The following is an 18,829-nucleotide window of genomic DNA, read 5'->3' as shown; positions in this document are numbered from 1 at the left end:
TGAGCACCAGGCTGGGGACCAGGAGCCTGTGGGCGCCCAGAGGAGGAAGGAGCCTCGTACCTGCTCCCAGGGCGAGGGGAACCTGTGCAGTGGTGCCTGAGTTGAGCCCCATAGCCAGGAGGAGCATCTGTCGGACGTTTGCTCTGTGGGTGGCACGGGGTACAGCGGTCCCTAAGACAGGATGCCTGCCCCACAGCGTGAGCACACAGTAGGGGCTCAGCACATATTCCTCGCGGGCAGGAGTCATTGCTGCCAGTCATTGGGAAGCTGTGTGCTGCATGATTCTGTGTGGAAGCTGATGGTGCTGTGTCGTGTGCGATGTCAGAATTGCCCTTCAGTGTGAGTGCAGGCCTGGCCCCGGCCCCAGCTGTTGCCTGAAAGTGACTAGGGGAGTGTTTTTCATGGAATCCGACTGGAATTCAGTGTTCTTTCTTTGTTAAGATTCAAAATCTGAAAAATTCCAAATTTTCGCCCTAGGATCTTTACCTTATATAGTAAATCTCTGCCCCTCGACCTGGCCTGTCGTATCTGGGACGTGTTCTGTCGCGATGGGGAAGAGTTCCTGTTCCGCACGGCCCTGGGCATCCTGAAGCTGTTCGAGGACATCCTGACCAAGATGGACTTCATCCACATGGCCCAGTTCCTGACCCGGCTGCCCGAGGACCTGCCTGCCGAGGAACTGTTTGCCTCCATCGCCACAATCCAGATGCAAAGCCGAAACAAGAAGTGGGCTCAGGTCAGCGGGCTTTGTGTTCTTGGCTTCCCACAGCGTAGCTGGCAAGTGGCGCGCTCAGGGAGGACCCTACATAAAGTGCTGTCTGAGGATGTAGCCCCTTTGAAGGAGGTCCCGGGCTGGAAGTGAGGGGGGCCGGGTGGAGACGTGGCTGTGCCACAGGGCATCTTGGCAGGTCACCTCCTCTTCAGGTTTCTGTCAACTGGATGGGGTGTGGATAATGAAAGCCTTCCCACCTCTTCTGCAGTGGTGTTGGGAGGGTCAGCCTTTTACCATGATGGCGCTCTTTACATGTTAGAAAGTATTTTATAAGCCACGTCCCCCACTTTTTAAAAAAATAATGCCAGAGACAGAAAGCAAATTGGACCCACTTACTGAGCCCCGTGGCCATGCCCTGTGGCAGGCTTTTGTGTGTGCCCTCGAGAGGGAAGTGGGGTTATGCCCCTCTTACAACAAAGGGAGGCCCAGAGCGGAGGGCACGGGTCCCTCCTGGGCCTTCCCATGCACTGCTGTGCCCTCTCTGGACTGCGTGCCCTGAGCAGCGGTGCAGACAGTCCATATCCCTCGGCTGCCCTCCAGGCATCCCTCCTATGTCCTGTCCCCAGTGGGATTGCCCTGCATTTTCTGTTCCGAGTCTTCGTCATACTAAAAAGGAAAAAAAACCAGTCTGGGTTCTTGATCCTGCATATGCTCAGCATTGGTTTGAAGTCCTTGTTGATTGACGTCTATGAAGACTTACTTTTCTGTATGTGTTACACCATGCCTGGGGGATTTCTTTGTTTTGAGACAGGGTCTCGCTGTGTCATCCAGGCTGAAGTGCAGCCTCTGCCTCCCAGGCTCAAGTGACCATCCCACCTCAGCCCCCCAAAATGTCTGTTCTTGATTTAACTTTTTTTTTTTTAATTAATGGAAGATTTAAAATATTTACAAAAATAGAACAACATAAAATAACGCACCCCACACGCCTGCCCTCCAGCGTCAGTGACTGTGGAGGCGCAGCCGCTGTTGGAGCTGCTTCCCACCTCTCCCCTTCCCACCCTGTTAAAGTGAGTCCCACGCACCGTGTCACCTGTTGGTGTTAGCGATCGCTGAACCATATGGGCTCTTTTAACATAACTGCAATAGCGTTACCACTCAGCTCCTAACTCCTTCCTGTCATCCGATATCCAGTTGTCAAATTCAGATGTCATAAATGGCTTTATAGTTTGCTGGAATCAAGATCTAAATAAGTCCATGCCTTGTGATTGGTTGAAAGCTCTGTTAAGCCTCTGTAATATCTATGCCACGTCACTTCTCACTTTTTAGCCCTCTCTTGCTTGCCTTTATTTGTCAAAGAAAACAGGTCATTTAGGCCAGGCACAGTGGCTCACACCTGTAATCCCAGCATTTTGGGAGGCCAAGGTTGGGGGATCACTAGAGCCTAAGAGTTTGAGACCATCCTGGGCAACATAGTGAGACCCCGTCTCTACAAAAACTACAAAAATTAGCTGGGCATGGTGGCATATATCTGTACTTCCAGCTACTAGGAGGCTGAGATGGGAGGACCATTTGAGCCCGGGAGGTCAAGGCTGCAGTGGGCTGTGATCACACCACTGCACTCCAGCCTAGGCAACAGAGCAAGACCCTGTCTTTAAAAAAAAAAAAAAAAGGTCGGCCAGGTGCAGTGGCTCACGCCTGTAATCCCAGCACTTTGGGAGGCTGAGGCAGGTGGATCACAAGGTCAGGAGTTGAAGATGAGCCTGGCCAAGATGGTGAAACCCCGTCTCTACTAAAAGTACAAAAATTAGCTGGGTGTGGTGGCAGGCGCCTGCAATCTCAGCTACTCCGGAGGCTGATGCAGGAGAATTGCTTGAACCTGGGCAGCAGAGGTTGCAATGAGCCGAGATCACGCCACTGCACTCCAGCCTGGGCAACAGAGTGAGACTCCATCTCAAAAAAAAAAAAAAAACAAAACAGGTCATTTGTCCTGTAACATTTTCCACTGGTGGAAATGTTTCCACATAGCGTATACGTACATCCCTCCCCACACACATCACACACCTATACCCACACAGTCACCCCACACATACACAGATCACCTCCATGCACACATCGCACACAGTCACCACCCATACCTCACCCACAGTCACCCCCCACACACATCACATACCCCCACATACACAATCACCTCCCCAACACACAGACGGATCACTCCTACGCATACACATCCTCTTTTAACATAACTGCAATACCGTTACCTAACTCAGCTACTAACTCCTTCCTGTCATCAGATATCCAGTTGTCAAATTCAGATGTCATAAATGGCTTTATAGTTTGTCACAGTCACTCCCCACACCACACACCCAGTCACCCCGCACACATCGCAGACTCACACATACATAATCACCACACACCACACACACATTCACCCCACGCAATCACAGTCACACCTGCAGTCACTTCACACACATCAATCACCCCACACACATCACACACCCACACACAATCACCCCACACACATTACACACCTGCACACAATCACCCCACACACCCGCACACAATCACCCCACACATCACACACCCAATCACCCCACACACATCACACCCACACAATCACCCCACACACATCACACCCCCGCACGCAATCGCCCCACACATCACACACCCAGTCACCCCCCACACATCACACCCCTGCACACAATCACCCCTGCACACAATCACCCCTGCACACAATCACCCTACACATCACACACCCACACACAATCATCTCACACACATCACACCTCCACAATCACCCCCCACACACATCACACACTCAATCACCCCCCACACATCACACCCACGCACACAATCGCCCCACACATCACACACCCAGTCACCCCCCACACATCACACCCCTGCACACAATCACCCCACACACATCACACACCCACACACAATCCCACACACATCACACCTCCGCAATCACCCCACACACATCACACCTCCGCACACACCCCATACACATCACACCCCCGCACACACCCCACACACATCACACCCCCACACACACCCCACACACATCACACCCCTGCACACACCCCATACATCACACACCCAGTCACCCCACACACATCACACACCCACACCCAATCACCCCACACACATCACACACCCAATCACCCCACACATCTCACACCCACACCATCACCCCTACACACATCACACACCCACACACAATCACTGCCCCACACATCACACCCACACACAGTCACCCCACACACACATCACACACCCGTAAATACACAGTCACCCCACACAGTCATACCCGCACAGATCACCCCCACGCACACACATTGCCCACCCACACAGTTACCCACAATCACACACATACACAGATCACCCCACACACACACATTGCCCACCGCCAACACATAGATCAACACACATCACACATCACCCCCCACAGACACCCACACATACATGCACACGTCACACACCTACACATTGCATACCCACACACACACCTACAGGTCACCCTTCACATGCACCTATCACACCCTCACACACGCCACCCTCACATCACACCCACACGTACACATCACACCGTCACATCAACCCACACATCACACCCACACGCACACATCACACCCCCACACACACACCACCCTCATATCACACCCACACACACATCACACCCCCACACACACGCCAGCCTCACATCACACCCACACGCACACATCACACCCCCACACACACTCCACCCTTACATCACACCCACACACATCACCCCACATGCACATCCACACCCATGTACAGGTGCAGGTCACTCCCTGCACATCCACACACTGCACACCCACATACACAGGAAAGGATTAAACCCAGATCAGCCATTTTGATCTTTGCATTTTAGGGACTAGGTAAAAACTGTTGGTTAAAACTGGGTCAGATTATTTGACTGTAGGACATTGTTATTAATGGGATGATGATAGGAGTTAGTCTGATAATGGATGTGGGGTGGCCGTTTTGGGCATCAGTAACGTGCTTTTTTTTTTTTTTTTTTTTTTGAGACGGAATCTCGCCCTATTGCCCAGGCTAGAGTGCAGTGGCCCAATCTCAGCTCACTGCAACCTCTGCCTCCCGGGTTCAAGGGATTCTCTTGCCTCAGCCTCCCGAGTAGCTGAGATTACAGGTGCATGCCTCCATGCCCAGCTAATTTTTGTATTTTTAGTAGAGACAGGGTTTCACCATGTTGGCCAGGCTGGTCTTGAACTCCTGACCTCGTGATCCACCTGCCTTAGCCTCCCAAAGTATTGGGATTACAGGCGTGAGCCACCACGCCCGGCCCAGGCATCAGTGACTTTTATACAGTTCCAGGTCTCATGGGACTTGTGGTCCATGCACATTTCTGTCAAATCCTGTGGTTAAGGTTAAGACACTGGTGAGTTTTCTTTTTCTTTTCCCTTCTTTTTTTTTTTTTTTTTTTTTTTTTTTTTTGAGACGGAGTCTCGCTCTGTCGCCCAGGCTGGAATGCAGTGGCCGGATCTCAGCTCACTGCAAGCTCTGCCTCCCGGGTCAACGCCATTCTCCTGCCTCAGCCTCCCGAGTAGCTGGGACTACAAGCGCCCGCCACCTTGCCCGGCTAGTTTTTTGTATTTTTTAGTAGAGACGGGGTTTCACCGGGTTAGCCAGGATGGTCTCGATTTGCTGACCTCGTGATCCGCCCGTCTCGGCCTCCCAAAGTGCTGGGATTACAGGCTTGAGCCACCGCGCCCGGCCTTTTTTTTTTTTTTTTTTTTTTGAGACAGTCTCACTCCCATTGCCGAGACTGGAATGCAGTGGTGTAATCATAGCTCACTGTAGCCTCAACCACCGGGTCTCAAGCAATTTTTCCACCTCAGTCTCCCAAGTAGCTGGGACTGCAGGCATGTACCATGACACCCGGCCAATGTTTGTTTGTTTGTTTTTGTAGAGATTTGTTTGCTTTTTTGTTGCTGAGGTTGGTCTCAAACTCCTGGGCCCAGGTGATCTTCCTGGCTTGGCCTTCCAAAGTGCTGGGATTGCAGGCATGAGCCACCATGCCCAGCCATGAGCTTTTTCAAAATGACTAAATGTTTATGTTGAGCCAGCAACCCCATTTACTTCAAGATGCAGGGGGACTTAATCTGCCATTATTCCTTTTCTGCCCCTTACTTGAAACCAAAATGTTTTACTTTTAAATTTGTGACTCAAAGTGGCATAGTTCCTGGCCCCAGGCAGGTAGCACTGTGTTCCCAAGATTCTCTTAGTTTCGCCCTTGGTCTTTGAGCACGTCACTTCCGTACACGTCCGTTGTTCAGGCCCCTTATGTCGGGGCATTAGCCTTCCGGCGTTTGTCGCGTGGGCTAAGCGGGCACTGAGTGTGAAGCGCTGGCAGAGTGCTCTGCTTGGCGTGGAGCCTGTTAGTGTTGCTGTAATTGCTAGGCAGCCACGATGGCGTGGAATATTTTTTGAAAGAAGGGTGTTGGCCGGGCGTGGTGGCTCAAGTCTGTAATCCCAGCACTTTGGGAGTCCAAGGCGGGTGGATCATGAGGTCAGGAGTTGAAGACCACTCTGGCCAATACGGTGAAACCCTGTCTCTACTGAAAATACAAAAGTTAGCCAGGCGTGGTGGCACACCTCTGTAGTCCTAGCTACTCAGGAGGCTGAGGCAGAAGAATCTCTTGAACCCGGGGGTCGGAGATTACAGTAAGCCGAGATCGCGCCAGTCTACTCCAGCCTGGGTGACAGAGCGAGACTCCGTCTCAAAAAAAAAGAAAAAGAAGGATGTTGACCAAGAACTGTGAGAACAGAGGAGGGAGCAGGCTCTGGGCCAGCTCAGGAAGGCAGGCAAGAGGAGCCAGCGCCTTGAGGCCTCCACAGGAGGGAGGCTTCCTGGTAGAGGAGGAACAGGGTGGCAGGAGTGCAGCGGGATGGGCATGGGGCTCATTAGCATCCTAGCGTTCAGGCCTGGGCTTCCTGGGTGGCCACTGCAAGACCCCAGTGAGGCCCACAGCTCTGCGTTGACGTGGATTCTGTGGCTGGCTGGAAGGAGTGTAGCTAGCTCACTAGGCCAGAGGGCATGGTCAGGTGTCCATGTTGGAAAGACCACGCCAGACACAGGTGTGGAAGACCCCAGAGGGCTGGAGGCCGTGGAAGTGGGGAGCCGGGGGACCCTGTTAGGAGGCTGCTGCTGTCTCTGCACCACTGCCATCAGGATCTGTGTGCGTGGTCAGTTAACCTCAGCTGTCTTCCCTGTGAATCCTAGGTACTGACTGCATTGCAGAAAGACAGCCGGGAAATGGAGAAGGGAAGTCCGTCCCTCCGACACTGAGGCTGCAGCGGGAACTCGCACTCGGCACCAAGCAGAGCCCCACGCTGCCGCCCCTCTGTTGTTTCAGACTGACACCCGGGCAGCCGAGAAGAGCGGGCACTCTCTAAGTTTGATTCCTAACACTGGAGTTGGCCTTAAACAAACACAAAAACTTTTAAAGAATTAAACCAAGGCTTAGCCTTAAGCAGCTCAGTGGAAGGATGAACTACCGTGGACCACAGCCAGCCACTGCATCTGCTGCACGGTTGAGCGATGGGCAGTGGCTCACCCCCACTCCTTTATTTCAGCAAAAGCTAATTAAATTGTAATGCTTCTATTCAACTACTGGGAAGTATGTTACAGTCTTAGCCAGGATGCATGAGATATGTTATTTGAGAGACTTGCTTTGGCTCGTATTTACATGTTTTTGATAGAAAGGGATCACTGATTGAGTTATTGAGATAATCTTTCCAGAGCTGGGGGTCACGTTTCTAAAACTCACCTACCAAAGATAGCATTAAAGGAACAGGGGCTCTCTGAGGATAGCCACTGATGTGTGCTCGTGGATACCTGGGCATCGACCCAGCCTGCAGGTGAGCACTGGGCCATGTTGCCTTGAGACAGTCACAGTGCACAGGCTGCAGGTGCACACGTGGCTCCAGTGGGGCTGCGCTCCGGGAGACCGCTCCCTGGCATCTGTCCTGCAGAGGTGGAAAGTTCGAGAGGAGGAAGCCCTGTGGCAATAGAGACAGGCTTAAAAGCGGAGAGAACACCGAGTGGAATCGGCCCCCTGTAAGTAAAAGGGGAGAGAGCCCAGAACAGCACATGTGGGGGAGGTGGCCCCTTGTGCCAGCAGTGGCTCCTCTCTGCCTTTGAGCCCTGCACAGCTGGACCCATCCTAAGTGCCAGTGAGTCCCTCACACTTTGACCTTAGAACGTGTGCTTCATGACCCGTTGTACAGACGGAGAAGCGAGCGAACACGTCTAACAGCCCAGACAATCTCGTCAGATGCTCATACTGTACCATCAGCCTCCTCATGTTAGCTGACTTTCCCAGGGTCGTTGGCAAAGTTTTTGTTCTGTCTTTTCCTTGACTAATTGTAGAACTTTGTGTGAGGACTTTGGTGATCCAAAATCACAGAAGTGAACCGTTTTGCAGCTGCGCAGTCTAAAGGCCAGACCAGTGTCTGGAAGCAGGGCCCACGTGGCGGTCTGCTGGCAGGCTGGTCCTGGGGAGCTTTCTGCAGACCCCGTCACAGGCTTGGTTAGTCATGCGTACCTGTGTGGTGCCTTCGGTTGGCCTGCACTCCACGGCCCTTCTCAGCCACACTTCCCACCCCAGGGGATGCCCCAGGCTGATCTCATTTCTGATGTTGAGGGCTCTTTGGCTCCGTCTGTATAGCTTGTAACAGGAGCCTTGGGCCGGGGGCTGGGGAAGGAAAGCCGAGCTGGCATTCGTTTTCTGGACTTTCTGTGTCTGCCATACCCGCTAATGCTCCTCTACGTGCAGGAGCAAGTTGCTGAGCCAGTGGCTGTCCCGTGCCCTCCTTCCCAGCACTACCACGTGTCCCGTTTCCTGGACTCTGCCCTTACATCTCAGCTGAATCTCCAGGGAGGCTGCAGAGCATCATGGAGACCACTTCCTGCCTCAGCCTTTAAATGCTGACTCACCTCCTCTCGGAGGAGGCTTCCTGTCTTCACGGGGGTCCCGGTGGCCTCCAGACAGAGCCATTTCCTGACATCAAGATGTTGAATGTAATCTGGACTGAGCTGGGCCTGTGGGAGAGGCCGCCTGAGGCCTGCGTGCTGTCGTCCTCGCAGATGTACTTATTTTTGTTCCATGATATGGGCGTTCCGTTCCTTAAAGATGTATATATTTTCTTACTGTACATAAACATGTTCCTTAAGTCGTACAGAAGGTGACGCGGCAAAGGGCCTCGTGCAGTGTGTTCAGATTGCCGCTGGGGAATCTTCCTGTGTCTTCAGCGCCCAGCCCTTTGTGTTCCTGGTGAAGCAGTTTCACGTGAATCTCTCCGGATAGCACTACCATGCATTCCGCTTCTGAACAGGATCCCATGCCGGCGTGGAGCACCTTCCCAATCTTAGTTCAGAAGAGGCTTGTATGACCTGTTCAGGGGTCATGTGAGGTCTCGCCAGTTTCGTGAGTCCTTCAGAGGCCAGAAAGTTCTGAAGTTCTGAGTCCCCAACCAGGGTCACTTAGCACCTTGCCACTGGCGAGTGTAGAGGCTGCTTCTGTGTGTGGTTTAGGTAAACTGGAAACGAGATACTGACATGCTGCCCTCCAGAGGTCTGCATGCTCCGCTTCACATGCCGTTCACTCTCAGTCTAAGACTTCCAGGCGGGCCCTTTGTCCAGCCTGCCCGGTAGAGTGAGGCTGCCTCTCCCACCAGGCCTTGGGATCCCATTTAGAAACGGCGTTCACTTCAGAAGGTACTTTTTAACTGCTCAATTTTTGACTATTTTCAATAGTTTGCTGAAAACTCCTGATAACACTTGCTACTACATATCATGTTTTAATTGCTTGTACAGTTAACCTTTAATTTTATTTAGTAAAGTGTATCAAAGTAGGACTTTTTTGAATTGTAAATATGTGGTTTTATTAAATAAAAGTCAATGTAAAATTGTTACTTACGTTCACCATCGTTTGTTTAAAGTTGAAGTTCTGACTTCGAGCACGATGCTGCTTGAATATCCTAAGCTCCACTTGTCAGGCTGGTTAGCAACAGGATGGTGCAGTGGTCGCTGAGTGAGGGGATTAGAGAGTTGAGTGTGCCCCTTGCAGGTTGGAGGGAGCCGCACCCTTGCACCCCATCTCGAGCCAGCCCCTACCCACTGCTCCTTCCTGGTCCTGCAGCACCCTTCCTGGTATGCAGCTGGTGCTTACTCTGTGCCAGCCACAGGACCAGGGGCTCTCCATGTTCCCTTCACAACCTTCTCAGAAGCCTGTGAACCAGGCACTGAGGTCTGTCTCCCCAGCAGGCAGTGGGGTGGCATGAGGTGCAGGTCAGTGGTGGAGTCTCAGGCGGCCGTGGCTGTGCAGTGGAAGGCTCCATGAAGCCACTGAGAACTGGGCAGTGCAGGGCCCGCCGTGTGGGTGGGCATCGCTTCGCTTCCTGAGGCAGGAGGCTCCCGGCTGGCGCGGCAGAGCCTAGGGCAGCTTTCTCTTCTGGCCCCTTGCTCCCAGGAGAATCCTTACATGTGCTCCACAGCACTCTCCCCGGAGCAGATGCGGCTGCTTACTCTCCAGCCTCTCCCTCAGTGGCTGCTCTCCTCCACTCTTATCTCCTCTGCGTTCTCTGCAGGCCGTGGTGCGAGGACAGGCCACAGGCGTGATGGTGGCAGCAGTCACAGCCACGCCAGGCGCTGGGCCGCCGAGTGCTGCCTGTGAGTGAACTCATCCCACAGCTGCTCTGTGGAAGAGAGGGCTACTGCCCCATTTCAAAGATGAGACACGTCCGGGCGCGGTGGCTCACGCCTGTAATCCCAGCACTTTGGGAGGCCGAGGCGGGTGGATCACGAGGTCAGGCGATCGAGACCATCCTGGCTAACGCGGTGAAACCTTGTCTCTACTAAAACAACAACAACAACAACAAAAAATTAGCCGGGCGTGGTGGTGGGCGCCTGTAATCCCAGCTACTCGGGAGGCTGAGGCAGGAGAATGCCGTGAACCCGGGAGGCGGAGCTTGCAGCGAGCCGAGACCCGGCCACTGCACTCCAGCCTGGGCGACAGAGCGAGACTCTATCTCAAAAAAAAAAAAAATTAGCCGGGCGTAGTGACGCGTGCCTGTAATCCCAGCTACTTGCAAGGCTGAGGCAGGAGAATCGCCTGAACCCAGGAGGCAGAGGTTGGAGATCGTGCCACTGCACTCCAGCCTGGAAACAGAGCAATGCTCGGTCTCAAGAAAAAAAAAAAAAGATGAGACGCAGGGAAGGATGTGCGTAGACCGGGACAGCGGTCAGAACTGGGTTTCACACTCCAGCCTTGTGACTCCCAAGCCCTTTTCAGGAACACCATCTAGGGGAAGGGGCCTTTGAGAGCCTTGTTCTTGTAGGGCTGACCTCAACTCCAAGTGCAAGGTCTGGGGTGGGGCCCGGACTGACTGATTTGAGCGCCTCCAGTGTGCAGCCACCACCTGCAGAGGAAGGGATGGGGTCAACAGGGCTCATGGGCCAAGCATGGGCTGTGGTGGCAGGAGCTGGGGGACGTCTGGCCCAGAGGTGGCAGAGGTGCCTCGTATGTGCAAACATGAAAAGGGCCAGGATGCTCTCCTGAGTGCTACAGCCCAGGGGAGAGGGGGCTGATAGTTTAAAAACCACCCCCGAGATGTGGAGCCTGCCAGGCAAGAAGGCACAAAGAGAACGGAACGCTGCAGCAGTGCAGTGTGAAGAGGCAGTGTGGACCTTGAGACCAGCTGTGGGTCACCAGGGAGCCAAGGGAAGGGCCCGGCCAGCAGATGGAAGCCTCAGAGCCAAGGGCCAGTCCTCAGATGGGCCCATGTTAGGACGTGGAGGGGCTTGTCGGGTTCCCAGGGAAACCAGTGGATCTGCTTTGCGTGGTACAAACGTGCTCAAATATTTGCTGATGTGACTCAGGCCCTTGCCTGCCTACCCAGGAACCTGGCCATGAACTAGAGTGGCCAGATAGGTCTTTCAGGCCCAGAGTGCTGGCCTGCCCACATGGGTTCCTGTGAGCATCGCCTGCAGCCAGCCGCCTCTGGCTGCACCGGCCAGGGCCACGCCAAGGCACTGTTTTCCCGGACTCACTGCCAAAGCCCCATTTTCCAGGATGCCTGAGCTGCCTGGGGTTCTGTGTGGAGTGAGGGGAACTGCCTTTTCCCCAAGCATTATAACAAAATAAGTTACTTGTAAACTTGGAAGCATCACTCTGGACTCCGGAACCTCACAAAGTTTATCCTCAAACATTGTTCCTCCAGCTTCTTGCCCGGCTCTGGAGCTGCTGGTAGAAACTGCTCCAACCAAAAATAAACCCAAGTTTAAGGTGCAGTCTGGCCAGAGGTTAAGACAGGGCCCTGGAGATAAATCTTGTAGCCAATCATTACCATTTAGGAACTCTGACCTTGGGGAATTTTCTTGAATTCCCTAAGCCTGATTTTTCTTTTCTGTTACCAAAGGTTAAAAAGGGTACCCAGCCCTGTCCACTGGCTTGTGAAGATTAAACAAAAATAAGCTGAACTACTAATTATATTTTTAAAAAACACGCACAGAAACGTTGCCATGGGTTGGCAGACTCATGCCTTTCACATGATAACCGTTAGTATCTTATACTCTTGGGATTTTCCTCCTAAATTAAGTACATGTTTATTGTATAAAATTTGGAAATTCAGAAAAGCATGAAGACAGTTGTTTTTAATTGTACCACCTAGAGAAAAGATACTGTTTTTAAGTTCTGATCTTTTTTTCCTATAAGTAAAATTTTCCCATTTTACAAGTGAGTACATTGAGGCTTAGAAAGCTGAAGTATTTTGTCCCAGGTCCCAGTCAGAAGAGAACTGAATCCAGCCTGGTTCCAAGGTCTTAGGAACAAGCTGTGTCTTCTAGATAGATCCTCGTATTCACCCTTGGCGTCCTGTGGGTGAAATGTTAGAATACATCATCAATTTAAAAATTAGGGAGGGTGTAATTTTATTCATTAAAATATGTACGTATTTAGCTGGGCACAGTGGCTCACGCCTATAATCCCAGCACTCTGGGAGGCCAAGGTGGGCGGATCACCTGAGGTCAGGAGTTCGACACCAACCTGGCTGACATGGTGAAACACCATCTCAACTAAAAATACAAAAATTAGCCAGGCTTGGTGGTGAGTACCTGTAATCCCAGCTGCTTGGGAGACTGAGGCAGGAGAATTGCTTGAACCCGGGAGGCAGAGGTTGCAGTGAGCGGAGATTGCGCCAGTGCACTCCAGCCTGGGTGACAGAGTAAGACTCCGTCTCAAAAAAAAAAAAAAAATTCAATGTAAAATTTAATTTGTACATATTTAATCATTGGTGATTTAAAACTAGACAATCCTCTGGAGGGAATATTGTGTGGAAGTAGGAGGCATGCAGTCAGCTGAAATGGCCTGCTGCAGCCCTTTCCATTCATAGCATTTGTACGATTCATCACTCTGACATTAAGACTATCTGAAAGTTCAAAGCACGAAAAGCACCAAATTTAGGTGCATTAACTCTGGTATTTTATGGACAGGCACCCCATGCCAGTGGAGAACAAAATCTAAATTATGGCTACAGATGAACTTATAAAAGAAGAAAGCATATCTCTCTACTTAGATAAGTTTTAAATCTCAAATGTGTTAAGTCGGCAAAAATGATTTTCATTTACCGATGAAAGTGTTTTCTTTTCAGATGCCTCGGGCTCTGTTGAGTTAGGTGTCTGGTTTACTCTTGCTACTGCTGCTAAAAAACAAAGCTTCCGGTGACACGGAAGGGGACAGACCTCAGTGTCTCAGTTTTGATTCATACCTATTTTTTCAAGAAAGGTCTAATTTTATATAACATCTCACTCAAAATGTATTCAGTGCCAGTGTTTTCTGGGTCCTGTACTTTTTGATGGGAGATGACAAGTCTTTTAAAAAATCATCATGTCTTAGAGGTTTCTAGCCCAGCTGCTGCATTTAGAGCAGCTGCATTCCCTGCTGGCGTGAACAACTCTCTTTACCCGTAGTGTCTTCCTACTTTGACTACAAGTCTGCCATTCTGCTACTTTCCCTAATTGGTTCTATGTCTTGTGAGATCCTCTTTTTGCCTAGAATTATTTTTGAATCCAACACAAGACTTACCAGTGCCCGACACATGATAGGCATTCAAGTAATACTTATTTTCAGAAAATGAGTGAGATGGGCATTATGTTAATGTATTAATCCAACACGTTTACTGAGTACCATTTATATGCCAGGTACTGTGCTGGCCACTAGGGAGGGTGATGAACCAACAGTCTTTGCCTTCCAGGGACTTTGTCTCGCTGGAGAACAGGTACCTACGTACACCATCACTAAGCAGGAGATCAAAGGCTGAGCTGGGGCTGCACACAGGCTTCTGTGGAGGCACTAATAGCTCTTCAAGGAGACTTTGGGGATAAGCTGTGTTAGAGTCTGTAGAATTCTTCAGTCATTAATAATTTGTCAGTGTGTTGCTATTTCATGATTAAGCACTCTCCTATAATTGGAAAGAACTGTGGTGGGAGATAATTAGCAGAAGATTATCTTCTAATTAATTGTAACATCTCCAGCATAAGGTACTATAATTTGAGAGAACATTGGTAACTCACTATGCAGTCACTTCAGACAGGTTTGCTTTGCAGCTTAAAGCAATGGCAAACTCCTTTGTATCTTTGTGCTCTGAGATCTGCTTGTTACTGGGTTCAAGGCTGGTGAGGGAGTGTTTGCTTGGATCTGGATAATTGCTGGTGGGTCAAAACCAGCTGAAAATACTCATTTTCCCCGTAGCAAACCAGAGATAATGGACATCATTATCACAAAAGCCACATGCTTGGTCGGGTCTCGGAGCATCATTGCCAGTTCCACTTGAGGCCTCCCCAACTACAGAAGAACCCAGTGGGCCTATCCTGCTTTTAGTTTGAGGCACACAGGAAGTTCTGTTTGCCAGTGATTTGCTTTGGCTTTGAAGAAAAGCCAAGAGGGAAGACTAAAGTGTTAGTGAGTAAGTGAGTGACAATGGGAGCAGAAATCAAAGCTTTTGGAGACAGGGTCTCACTGTGTTACCCAGTCTGGAGTACAGTGGCATGACCACTACTCACAGCAGCCTCCACCCCCTCGGCTCAGTTGATCCTCCCACCTCAGCCTCAGCCTCCTGAGGAGCTGGGACCACAGGCATGTGCCACAACACCTGGCTAATCTTTTTGTATTTTTATAGAGACGGGGTTTTGCGATGTTTCTCGGGCTGGTTTCAAACTCCTGGGCTCAAGTAGTCCACCTGCCTCGACCTCCCAACATGTTGGAATTACAGGTGTGAGCCATGGCAACCAGCCTAAAGCTTTTTTATTTAACTCATTACTACTTTTGAGTGGTTTGATATAAAAAAGTGTATTTGAGTCATGAAAGTTAGAAAAGGAATTTTAATCAACCTTCATTGGCTTGCAAGGGAGCAGGCTTTAGAAAACAAAATCATGGACAAGGCGCGGTGGCTCATGCCTGTAAATTCCAGCACTTTGGGAGGCCGAGGCGGCCGAATCATGACGTCAGGAGTTTGAGACGACTAGCCTGGCAATATGGTGAAACCCCGTTTCTACTAAAAAATACAAAAAATTAGTCAGGTGTGGTGGCGGGCACCTGTAATCCCAGCTACTCAGGAGGCTAAGCCAAGAGAATCGCTTGAACCCGAGAGGTGGAGGTGGCAGTGAGCTGAGATCACGCCACTGCACTCCAGCCTGGGCGACAGAGTCAGACTCCATCTCAAAAAAAAAAAAAAAAGAAAATTCAAAATCATGGCATCCAGATAAAGTTCACGACTAAGTCCCCTGCCCAGGGTTCCCACTGTTCTTCAGAGGTATCCAGCACCAAAAATCGTGTTGCATTTTTTTATGATTCACTTAAGTTTAGGAGTGGGAGAATATGTTTAACCCCAAATCTGCACATCTCAAAATTCAATCTAGGATTAAGAAAAAATGAAAACAAGCCCCTAGCTCCAAGATAATCACTGATATTGCATTAAGGAAATAGACCTATCAGGTATTTTTAACACAAGGAATAAGAGGCATTTTACTATTTGATACTCAGTGAACTTGTGTATAGCAAGGGTCCTGTTGTCGAGATCTGAAATACCAGCTGATACAGAAGGTTCTGTCTCCTGTGATGCCAGCGGCCACTGTGTCATATATTTTACACCTTGCAAAGTATGCAATACAATTGTCATTTTGTTTTCACTGGAAAACAAAATTTCATTTTTTGGTGCAGATTAATGCATTTCTTCAGAGGATCCAAGAACATGTTTCATTCGAATTGAAGACTGTCAGGCTGGGCACGGTGGCTCATGCCTGTAATACCAGCACTTTGGGAGGCCGAGGCGGGTGTATCACTTGAGGCCAGGAGTTCGAGACCAGCCCGGCCAACATGGTGAAACCTCATCTCTACTAAAAATACAAAAATGAGCTGGGTGTGTGGCCCATGCCTGTAATCCCTTCTACTTGGGAGGTTAAGGTGGGAGAATCGCTTGAACCTGGGAGGCGGAGGTTGCAGTGAGCCGAGATCCTATCACTGCACTCCAGCCTGGGCAACAGAGACCCTGTCTCAAGGAAAATAATAATAATAATAATTGAAGGCTGTCATTGAAGCAGAAACAAACATCAACAGTGAGTAAACTGAACTCCCTTTCATTGAAAAAAGGACGATGAGGAAACACCAACTTCTCTCCTGTTTATTTCTCCTGTTTCCTAGATATATGTATTGCCCCCTAAGCTCGTGCTAGTCACATATAAAACAATTTACAATTAATCTAAGGGGATTAGTGAGCTTCTAACTGAAATAATGTCTCGGGACTACACAGTTTAATACATCCAAATAATTTAATAATTAGCTTAATGCACAGGGTTTTTGTGTACCTTGCCCATTCACTGAACTTTTAAACCCTCCTACATACGAAAGAGGAAATGGACTCCTTAGTATTAAGTCATTGAAATTATGGAATTGCTCAGACTTGAGACTTTCCACAGTTTTTCATGAGAAGTCAGTTACATTAAATCACGCTTTGTTTGCTTTTCTGGACCTATTTTTGCTCAATCCCAAATAAAACTCCTAACCCAGTTTTGGGCTCAGCACTGATTTGGAAGCTAAAACGTTTTGAGATAAATACAAAATATAGTCCCGTCCCAAAGGACACAGGCCTTTTTAAGAATAGCAACAAAGGTAAATAAAGCAGGACAGCATGTCCTGAGGATGAAGTGTTTTGCAGACTCTTCTCATCGATCTGGTCAAGAGGGGAGAAAGGCTTTGGCCTCCCTGATCTTTTGCCTCACGCCTCTGCAGGACAAAGTGAGCCCAGCGTGGTGGCGCTTCAGGGATTCCAGGCGCTGGTGGAGCAGTTGGGTCTTGTCCACTTTTTCTTCCAAGTCCCGAAGAAGTGAGTCGTTGCCTAGAAGCCCGCACTTCTGATTCAGCCTGATGTTGTCTGTCCGCAGCCCCTCTCGGGCTTGCTTCGTCTTGGTCAGGATGTCTCTTCCTTGGGCGACCTGGGCCTCGATTTCTGCCAGCTGTGTCTTTTTGCACGCGTTCTCCGTGTCCATGAAGTGCAGCTTTTCCTTCATGTGGGTTATTACTTGCACACTGTTGGTCACCTTGTTGCGAAGTTTTAAAAGTTCCTCATTTCGTTCCTCAATTTTCTCATTGAAGGTCTGGTTCTCAATCTTCAGCTGTTCAAAGTCAATAAGAAGCAGACCCTGGGTCAGGTCCTCCTGGGTCCTCATCCTGGTTTCAAAATGCACCAGGCTCTGCTTCAGCTGCACGTTCTCCAGCCGCACGGCGCTCATCTCCTTCTCCTTTTTATCCTCCAACGCCAGGATCTGCTCCACCTCTCGCAGAGCAGCCTGGCGCCCGCCCCTCATCCGACAGCTGCCCATGGCCTGCATCACCACCTGCTTCTTGAGTGCCTGGAAGCGCCGCCACTCCTTCTCCACTCTTGAGAGCTTCTCCTGGCACTGCTGCTTCAACTGGCCCAGCTCCTGGTGGTACCACTGCAGGTCGTCTGCCTGCTGCTTCTTCAGGTCCTCCAGCATGCCCAGATGGCGCAGGTACGCTTGCTCTTTCTCGGGGGCCTCTGCTTGTGCGCCCCGGTCAGGCACCTCCGCCGCCTCCAGGCCCTTCTTTTTGCGCAGCGCCTCGAAGATCTTGTGCTGCAGGTACAGGTTGTAGCGCTGGGAGCGGTTCCGCTCCATCAGCAGGGAACGGTACTGGTCCAGGAGGTCGCTGCGCAGCTGCTGCTCCTGTAGCTTCTGGACCTCCTCGGACCACTCCAGGTCCTCAAACTCGTCCCTTCCACCGAGGGGCTTCCCCTCTTCCTGGCTTTTGGCCGGGCGTCCTTCCCCAGCCCTCCCCTCGCTCTCCGCGCTGTCTCTCCGTGTCTCCTCCTCGTCCTCCTCCTCCCCCTCCACCCGCTCTGTCTCGGCCTCCGGGGCTGCAGCAGCCTCTTCCTCGCCGATCCTGGTCAGCGGCAGAGAGGCCTGGGACCGGACTTCCTTGCCCTCCGCCGCCTGCTCCAGCTCCTCCGCCCTCGCCTCCGCATCTAGTTCCTCGGGCCCGGCTCCGGACTTCGGCTGGACGGGCTCCTCAGCCCCGGCCTCGGCCGGCTCTTCGGGTTCGGGCTGGGGCTTGGCCGGCCTCCCCGGCTCTCCAGGCCCCTCCTCGCCCGCAGCCTCGGCTGCCGTTAGCTCTTTCGGGGCCTTGGCCTGCTCGTCCGCGGCTGTGCCTCCCTGCGAAGCCTCCTCTTCCTCCTCCTCCTCCTCCTCCTCCTCCTCTGGCTCCGACTCCAGCTCCCCGGGTTCGGGAGGGGTCGGAGGGCCGGAGCTGGCCTTGATCTTGGACGGCCGCGCGGCCAGGCTTTCCCCGTCTCCGCCTTCCCCGCCGGGGTCCTTAGTGTGCTCAGACCCGCCCTCCATCTCCGCCCGGCTCTGCCAGCGCAGCGGACCCCGGCAGCATGCTGTTAGGTTTCCCGGGGCAACCGAGGGCGCGCGCGCTGGGCCCGGCGATTGGCCAGGCGACAGGCCGTCGTCCAGCCTCTTCTCCCCGGAGAGCAAGCCAATGGGAGGCCGCGAGCTGGCGA

The 18,829-nt window shown here is 51.4% G+C and overlaps 2 protein-coding genes across 18 annotated transcripts in view; one reads left to right on the top strand and one right to left on the bottom strand.

Moving 5' to 3' along the window:
* Positions 1 to 9,670, top strand: part of TBC1D14 (TBC1 domain family member 14) — a 122,704-nt gene extending 113,034 nt beyond the window's left edge. For 16 of the 17 annotated variants that reach the window (XR_012434642.1, XR_012434641.1, XR_012434638.1 and 13 more), the window contains 2 exons: positions 478 to 736; positions 6,978 to 9,670. Coding sequence is in view for 12 of the 17 variants with exons in the window: in XM_074039379.1 (XP_073895480.1) it covers positions 478 to 736; positions 6,978 to 7,043 (325 nt within the window). In the remaining 5 variants the exon portion in view is untranslated. The remainder of the gene's footprint in view (positions 1 to 477; positions 737 to 6,977) is intronic. The other variant, XR_012434640.1, reaches the window with a different exon arrangement.
* Positions 9,671 to 16,561: 6,891 nt separating this feature from the next.
* Positions 16,562 to 18,729, bottom strand: CFAP184 (cilia and flagella associated protein 184). The gene has a single exon (XM_045392084.2). The coding sequence runs from the start codon at positions 18,663 to 18,665 to the stop codon at positions 16,986 to 16,988; it is 1,680 nt and encodes a 559-aa protein (XP_045248019.2). The 5' UTR covers positions 18,666 to 18,729; the 3' UTR covers positions 16,562 to 16,985.
* Between the last annotated feature and the right edge of the window lie 100 nt (positions 18,730 to 18,829).

This window comes from Macaca fascicularis, chromosome 5, assembly GCF_037993035.2.
Source record: "Macaca fascicularis isolate 582-1 chromosome 5, T2T-MFA8v1.1".
Lineage (NCBI taxonomy): Eukaryota > Metazoa > Chordata > Mammalia > Primates > Cercopithecidae > Macaca > Macaca fascicularis.
This window is presented reverse-complemented; position numbering and strand designations above follow the sequence as displayed.

Bases quoted from the DNA above. Each gene is read 5' to 3' on its own strand.
- CFAP184 (XM_045392084.2), bottom strand. From the start codon at position 18,665: ATGGAGGGCGGGTCTGAGCACACTAAGGACCCCGGCGGGGAAGGCGGA.